Source organism: Bidens hawaiensis, unplaced genomic scaffold (genome assembly GCF_021521415.1).
Source record: "Bidens hawaiensis isolate Kalapana, Puna unplaced genomic scaffold, B.hawaiensis_p1.1 tig00001412_1, whole genome shotgun sequence".
Lineage (NCBI taxonomy): Eukaryota > Viridiplantae > Streptophyta > Magnoliopsida > Asterales > Asteraceae > Bidens > Bidens hawaiensis.
In genome coordinates this window covers 2,650,569-2,659,336 of record NW_027491079.1, presented here as the reverse complement: position 1 = coordinate 2,659,336, position 8,768 = coordinate 2,650,569, and the positions used below count along the sequence as shown (strand labels likewise).

Genomic DNA, 8,768 nt, shown 5'->3' with positions numbered 1-8,768 from the left:
ACTATTTTTCCGCCTCTTAATTAAGAACCTTGAGACAAAATAAGTAAAAAGACATCATCACTTGTTTAAAAATATCGTATATCTTATTAGATCACCTAAAAATAAAGAAATATTTTATAACAAAACCAAGGGCAAATCCGTCATTCTACAATAATATATATGTACCCACCAGTTCGCTTTCTCAGTCCAAAGACCACCTCTCTCACGCATTTCATCGAACACCTTCTCTGCATTACCCGTCGTTACTCGCCGGAAACCACCTATCCTCAGTTACCGTTATCTTTTCAACACGCCGTTAACTAATTAGTCAACAACCTCTCTATTCCAACGAATCGGTATGGCGGCCGAGACGGAAATAGGTTAAGTCATCGGTTATTTGAATAACAGATGGGGAAGTTAGGGTTAGGGTTAGCGGTGACTTGTGCGGCTGCGAGTTGTGCGATCGCGGCGGTGATGGCGGCGAGGAGAGTACGAAGCCGGAGACGGTGGTGGAGAGTTGTGACGGCGGTGGATGAGTTTGAATTGACGGCTTCGACTCCGGTTGGACGGTTGAAGCAGGTGGTGGATGCGATGGCGGTTGAGATGCACGCCGGGTTGGCTTCTGAAGGTGGGAGTAAGCTTAAGATGTTGCTTACTTTTGTTGATAAGCTTCCGGACGGGTAAATTGTTATTACTTAATAATAATTGTTAATATTTATTTTTATGTTTTTTTTTATTGCTAGTGTTAATGAGTTAGGTTAAATGTATGATTATTGTGAGTGCTGGTTTAATTTTAATTGTACAGTTGTCTGTTAAAATGTATAGTTATGAACTTATGATTAGAGGTGAGGAAAAACCGGTTAACCGACCCGACCTGACCTGGCGACCCGAACATTGAACCGAAACTGAAACGGTTTGGAACCGGTTTGTAATTCTCTCCACCGAAAGCGGTTACAAAGTTAATTGAACTGGTGAAAAAATCGGTTTCAAACTGAGCCGAAACTGATTATAAACTGGTTTTGACTTTTGTTGACTGAATTGAAGCGGTTTTGGCTTTTAAACCAGTTTGTGCACCTCGATAAATGATGATTGTTGGACTCTGTGTTGCTTAATTAGGTTGACCGACCTGAACTGAAAATCGAACTAGTTTGAAACTGATAATGTTGAAACCGGTTAACAAAATCGAAACCGGCCAAACCGGTCAGGAACTATTCAAGAACTGGTCATAACCTGGTCAAGAAACCGTTTTCAACACGAACTGAAATGATCAAAAACCGGTTTTGACAGAACCGAACCGGTTTCGACTGTTGGGTTAGGGTTTTAAACTGATTTGTGCACCTCTAGTCTGTTGAAGTTTATAATTATGGTATTGTTGGACTCTCTTTGCTTAATTAGGTTGACTTTGGTTTAATGCAGAATCTGATTTTGCCTTTTGACTTTGCTAGAGATATAAATAGTGTATGTTGATTGATATTTGAATATTATTTGATGACACATACTATTTTTAGATTTTAAACATTTAACCCCCTAGAAGCTTGTTTTAACTTTGAACTAGTCTTTTTGAAAGTTGATGTTTGAGTAAAATCTTTTGATTTTTTTTTTTGAATTGATCTTTTTGAAAGTTTATGTTTGAACCAGCAAGTGAGGATGTTTATTGGTAATTTAATGAGAGTCAACCAATGGTGGGTTGAGTCCAGCTTGATTATGTCAATTGCTTATCTGGCATGGAGTTACTGTTTACTAATATTCTGTTGTGTTGACTTTTTAGTCTAGGTTGTTGAAGTTATGTCTTTGGTTATAAATAGTAAAGTGGAAATTATGTTGACCAAATTGAACAAGATATTTAAATGGACAGCTATCATGTGTAAAGAATATGTCATAGAGGCATTTGTTGTGTTGCTGCTATTTAATGCAGTTTCAACTAAATTATTATTTCCACTTATCTCAACTATTGTATGCCACATTATGAATTTATTGAGTGAATATATTAGTAGTTTAATAATATGTCATCGTTGTAATGGCTTAATATGTGGTACTTTATGTTTGTTGTTCTTGATATTGATGACATGTCTCTGTTTTTCAGGAGTGAAAGTGGAATATATTACGCCTTACATGTTGGAGGAACCAATTTTAGGATTCTTAGAATCCAGCTTGGCGGTCAGAAGTCTATTATTGGACATGATGTTGAGAGAAAACCTATTCCACCGCATTTAATGACCAGAACGAGCGAGGTACGGACAAATTATAAGCAGCGTTATTTTCTTAAAACTAATTGTATCTTTGCAGGCTTATGAGAATTGATGTGATGTCTTAACTGTTATTTGCAGGAGTTTTTCGATTTTATCGCTTTGTCTTTGAAGGAATTTGTTGAAAAGAAAGAAGATAATTCACAGATTTCACAAATTAAAGGAAAAGATCTTGGATTTACATTCTCTTTTCCCGTGAAGCAGACGTCTGTCTCATCAGGCACTTTGATCAAGTGGACTAAAGGTTTTTCCATTGATGACATGGTTAGTTTAAACATGTGCAAATATCAACTGTCAAATATCTGTTTAGCGCCATCAGCAATGCAGAATGCTTGTAAAAATTTGCTGCAAAAATGCAGTAATGTGATGTACTTTTCTAGAATAAAAAATTGAGAACTGAGTTCATAGTGTATATATGATACCATTTGATAGTTGAAGTATGAACTTATGCAAACGTATCGTCAGATATCTAATGCCGTGTGCTTATTATTTCAGGTGGAAAAAGATGTTGTTGAATGCCTGAAAAAAGCACTGTCTAGAAGAGGTCTAGATATGAATGTTGCTGCACTTGTAAGCACACCAGTCTCCTCTCCATTTTTGTTTTTTCAGTATATTGGTTTAAGCCTTAAAAGATTTATACTTGCTAAATGTTTGCTGTCCGAATTCTCTCTTATTTGGTGTAGATACTAACCTGCATGTTTACACTTTAGAATACATGCGTGTCAAAGATCGAAACGTTCAATAGCAGCATTATTTTTATTTTTCAATATCCTCAACTGGCATCTTTAAAACATTCTAGCATCGAAATGCATATTGTTCTTAACACACTAGTTATCTTTCAAATATCATGAGAAAGATGTCCGTTGGCAACAAACATTTAGCAAGCATAAATTTTATTTTTGGACGTTGGAGGCTATTTGAGTAATGTATTTTGATTGAGGAATGAGGACTTAGGTGGCACAAAGAACACACATAATTTATCATAGTTTGATCTTGTTGGGTGGTGGGGAGGGGTGAAGTAGATTTTATCATCCGTAATGGGTCATTTAGCTTAATGGACCCAACATCAACATTTGTTTTTTTATCTTTATTTGCTTTGTATTCTCAAAGGCTGAAGTCAGCATCTAGTCATTTATCAAAGTGGTGGATTAAGCAGCCAAACTAAAGTGGTAGGGGAATTTAAGTGGAACTTTTTATCGAAGACTGCCCTTTTAGGTTTTAGTGAAATGTTGCTTTTGTAGGTTTTACTTTTTCTCCACTTTTTGCAACATCACTTTCTTTCCACCTTTTGCAAAACCACTTTCTTAGTTTTGCATTTTAGCCTATTATACTTGTTAAATTGTATAAGATTAAGTTAACTGTAAAGCAAGGGTGCTATAGGAAATCTGTCAAATGTTGTTCCAAAACTGAATCATTGGTACAATGTAAACAGGTGAATGATAGTGTGGGGACATTGGCTGTCGGGCATTTTTACGATAAAGACACAGTTGCAGCAGTTGTAATCGGGACAGGAACCAATGCCTGTTATTTAGAGCGGGCTGATGCGGTTATCAAATGCCAAGGTCTTCTAACGACTTCAGGAGGCATGGTATCTTTGGTCTATCTAATCAATTGTTGTTTTTTTAAAACTATTCAGTTCACTTATGTAACTTAATGTTAATCAGGTTATTAATATGGAATGGGGTAACTTTTGGTCCTCACATTTGCCTAGAACGTCATACGACATTGATCTTGATGTTGAGAGCCAGAATCCTAATGACCAGGTTAATTTTGTGTCATGGTTATGTAATTGCAGGTTTTTTAATTATTATTGTGACTAATACAGGGATCATGCTACAGGGTTTTGAGAAAATGATATCAGGAATGTATTTAGGTGACATAGTAAGAAGGGTGATCTGCAAGATGTCTTCAGTGTCTGATATTTTTGGACCCTTTTCTTCTAAGCTGTCGACACCCTTTGCGTTGAGGTATTTTTTTCTTACCAAAATACCCTTCATTAAGGTGCATTGGACATTATTATCTCATATAATTAAACCTACAGATCTCCATTGAACGTTTGAAACTAGGAAGGTGGAAACAATAATGTTGCCACTTTACTTTCTTAATAGGCATACAAAGTCAATGTTCTGATTTATGCTGTAGGTGTTAATTATTAGACAATCCTCCTTTGCAAGTATTTTAATGCATGAAAATGGGTTGTAATTTGTTATTTGCTATCGTTAGTTCTTTTGAATAAATAAATTAACTACTAAGTGGGAGGTGAGAACATCAAATTAAGAAATGTTATTTTTGTTTTCAACCAAACTCTTGAATCTTACGTTTAAGTATATAACAACCAGGCGAGTTCGTTTGTTGTCATTTTCTGCTCTATTGTCATGCGGCTTTTATTTATTTATTTTCATTAGCTTAAAATAAATGTATAATTCTAAAACTGCTGTGGTGGTCCGCTGTTTATATTCTAATCAGTATGTGCTAAAGCAGCCCACTTTTCATTATCTTTCTCTTTTCAAAGAAAGTGGATGTCTTCTTTCTACTATAAAAACATATTTTCTTTTACCCTTTTTAAATTCGATTCAAAAGTATCCCATAAGTTCCATGTGAAGAAAATTGAACTTTTATTGTTTCTTGATATTACTCAGTACACCGCTAATGGCGGCCATGCATGAAGACGAGTCTCCTGAATTGAGTGAAGTTGCCAAGATTTTAGAAGAAACCTTGGATGTAAGATTTTTCCTTTTAGGTTTCTACACACACACACACTAGATTTATAAATAGGGGTGTAAATGAGTTGACTTGAGCTGAGCTCCTTTGCCCAAGCTCGAGCTTGGCTTGGCCCGTGAGTAGATTTTTCAAGTTTAGGCTTGGCTCGTTTATTATTTGTTAATTATTTTGTATACATTTTTAATTACTTTTTCTATATGTTAATTTAAATTTTTATATATAACATAATATATACTGTTTGGTTATTTTTGTCAAAATTTTTATACGATAACGGTATAAATTTATATTAAATAAGCATTATATAATAATAGGTTTTCTAGCCAGCTTGAGCTTGATAAGTTAAGCTCGGGTTCGAGCTTGTTTATTAAACAAGCTTATGTTGAACTCCCGCTCGTTTAAGCTCGACTTGATTTTAGCTTTTAAGAATCCGAGATTGAGTAGTTTACAAGTGGTTTGGCTTGTTTTCACCTTTATTAAATGTGTCAACTTGTTTTCTTTTTTTAATCTTATTTGGGTCAAACTTTTAGTAGCTAAAAGAGAATGGGTTATCGTTTTAGAGTGTTGTTTTCATAAACATTGTTAAACATTATTGAATTTGTTATTTTTTTTAAATGCTTACTGGTTGATCCAACCCGACTTATTTTGACCCATTAAACACTTTCGAAAATCTTGTGAGTAAACTATTTATAAAGCTTTTGGTTGTTTTTTATGCATCAACAGATACACAATGTCCCATTAAAAGCTAGAAAAGTAGTAGTCAAAATATGTGACGTGGTGACAAGACGGGCTGCTCGGTTGGCAGCTGCAGGCATTGTTGGGATCTTGAAGAAGATTGGTCGAGATGGTACAGGTGGCATCACCAGTGGAAGAATCAAGGGTGTAAAAAGTGGTAAAATGAGACGAACAGTGGTGGCAGTTGAGGGGGGGCTATACACGAGCTACACCGTTTTTAGAGAATATTTAAACGAAGCGGTAGCAGAAATATTAGGTGAAGAAATCGCCCCGTTTGTGATTCTGAAAGAGATGGAAGATGGATCGGGGATTGGGGCAGCTTTGCTGGCTGCTTCAAATTCAGCCAGAAGTGTGGATATGGTACAGGTTCTATGAACAAATATATTTATATATATTTAAGATATAAATATACATATATAGCACCCTCTCTCCTGTAAATTGTAAATGGTTCTTTGGTCTTGTGTATAGAAGGGAAGGTTGTAAATGTCATATAGCAGTAGATGAAGCTTGTGGCAGTTCTTTGTAGTAGTCATTCATTTCTAAGGTAAAATAGTAGGAATTTGGTTTTAGAATTTGTGTTTCTGGTTTATTAAATTGGTAAATAGCTAAGGACGGACAGGTTTTTAATCTGCTTAGATGGTCTGGTTTTCGGTTTTATTATTTTCTACATGTTACTTTCGACTTGGTCTGTTGAAATAATTATACGAATGAATGCACACGACGCTACATTTGTTATAGTGACTCCTGTTGACAATGAAAGGCAGTAGTGGTTGCTGATGGCTGGCGCTAACGGTTTAAACCTAGCAACTTCTATAGAAATAACCCATTTCAAATCGGCTCAGTCGCGAAGCTGAAAGTTCGTATTTGGCAAATAAAAGAGAGCAGTTTAGTGTTTAAAATATTTGACGTTATTTACTCAAGAACAAAATTATTAATTTAAGAGCAATGATACAACCCTAAAATACAAACTTATCGAAAGAATACTGCATTAAATTTCAAAGGCTAACTGATCGGCTTAACATCGATTAGTTTCGTAAAGTTTAGGAATGGTTGCCAAACGTACACCTAAACTCGCTAACTCAATCTAACCACTTAACCAGCATTCACAATCGTTGGTACATTTCAATATTTTTATGTTATCGACTGTGTAAACATAATGTTATCAATGCACACTTAAACGGGCTAACAACTCAATACAGCATTCATCATGGTTGATTGGTTGGTGCATTTCAACATTTGATGTTACCAACTGTGTGTTTATTTTTCTGCTTTTGCTAGCTAGGATGCATGGACTTAAAAAAACTTATTTACCTAAATGTTCATTTGCGTGCTTAAAAATTGTTAATGATGTAGGTGTAACTGTGTAGGTACATAGCTCGTGACGGAAAAAAATGTACTATAGTTTTCATACTTGAACATTATGTTATATATTTAAATTTATATCATGTAGTTCTAATTTTTGAACATTGTATCATGTTTAATGTTTATGCATTGTATTTCTTGTATATTTCAAGATTTATCACGATTGTCATTCAACATTGTACCACAAATATCCTTTTAACATTTTGTTATTATATTTTACTTCACTTGTCTAACCATTGTATTGGAAAACAGAGTTGCAAACTTGCAACTTTATGGAAATGTCTCATCGGAAAAAAGGATGTCGTGGTGAAGACTGAAGAGATCACTTTTGAGTAGTATGTAGGTTCTTTTTTACCATTATGTTTTGACAAGTTAATATTTTCAGTCTGAGATGGCGATTACTTCGATTCTCCTAACAATATGTAACCTCCAATATTCTATTTTGATTGAAATTCGGATTATCAAATGTGTATGTTTTTAGTGGACTGGGCTTGTTTATTGGGTTGGAAAAAAATCCTGAACATGGGGCCTCAAAAGAGAAATAGAAAGGGGTCTAATTTTTTGTTAACTAATTTCACATTACAAAATTTGTAGTAATAGGGATGGGCTTGGGATAGTACCGTACTGATCCCAATGTTGAAATTCGGAAATATTTGGTACCGGTAACGAAAACTTAAAACTTGGTACTGATTCGGTACCGGTACCAGTGCTGAAAACGCTCATCCCTAGTTTCACCTAACTATAACTTATTTGGGGTGGGCAATAACTGTATCGTTAACCAAAAATCCATGAAATGAAACCAAAATTAATCGAAAACCAAATAACCAACAAAGATCAGTTATCATTTTTTTTGTACCACCAGTTAACCAAAATTAACCGAACTACACCGACCCATTAACATTTTTATATATTTATAGGCTTTGTACCTTCATTTAACATATTTCAAAGCAAAATTGTTAGGCAAAGTTTGGTTTTGGTTATTGGCCAAGCTGAATGAAAAACCGACAAATTAATCGAATAAATTGAATTGATTATTGAAAACCAATTAATGAATTTACCTATCACACTAGTTTGATGATTTTTATTATGTATTTTGAAACCAAACTAGAGCTAATAAAAATTTATTACTATCTATATAAGAACTTTGGTCGTAATGATTGATGATTTTTTTTTTTGTTTTTTACTTTAGTTACCATAATAAACGTAACAAAAAGTGATCAAACGTTATTTTTTTTGTTTTAGTTCTTGTATCATAATAAACCTGGAAGAAACTGACTGAGTTCGCGCAGACTCGCGGCCTATTTAAAATCACTGACCAACAACGCTCGGGTTTTTACCAATGCGCAAGTTTACCGACCGACACCCCCCTAAAAAAATTAATAAATAAAAATTGGTCGTTAGTCCACCTCAACTTTTATATATATTTTTTTGTTTTTTAGTTCAGGTATCATAACGTAAGTAATCAAAACCTACCGAATTCGTATCAAGTTACTGCCTCAATGCTCGGGACCAACAACGCTTGGTCGGGTTTGCCAACCAAATAAACACCGTATTTAATATTTTGTTTTCTTATATGTTAATATTTTTATTATATGCTAATTTTGACAAATTAATTTTTTGGGTTTTAACGCTAAAATTTTACTGCCCGCAATTCATGAATGGGGTTTTGCGAAACTATAATAAAAATATCTCAAAGAAACACCTCTAGGGTTTCCTCCCATTCCAAGT

The 8,768-nt window shown here is 34.5% G+C and overlaps 1 protein-coding gene across 1 annotated transcript; it reads left to right on the top strand.

The window, feature by feature from the left end:
• Positions 1–387: 387 nt before the first annotated feature.
• On the top strand, positions 388–6,324 carry LOC143575652 (hexokinase-3-like). Its single transcript, XM_077059965.1, has 9 exons — positions 388–659; positions 2,063–2,210; positions 2,307–2,489; positions 2,721–2,795; positions 3,658–3,813; positions 3,890–3,988; positions 4,065–4,192; positions 4,865–4,946; positions 5,667–6,324. The coding sequence occupies exons 1-9, from the start codon at positions 388–390 to the stop codon at positions 6,051–6,053; spliced, it is 1,530 nt and encodes a 509-aa protein (XP_076916080.1). The 3' UTR covers positions 6,054–6,324.
• The last annotated feature ends 2,444 nt before the right edge of the window (positions 6,325–8,768 follow it).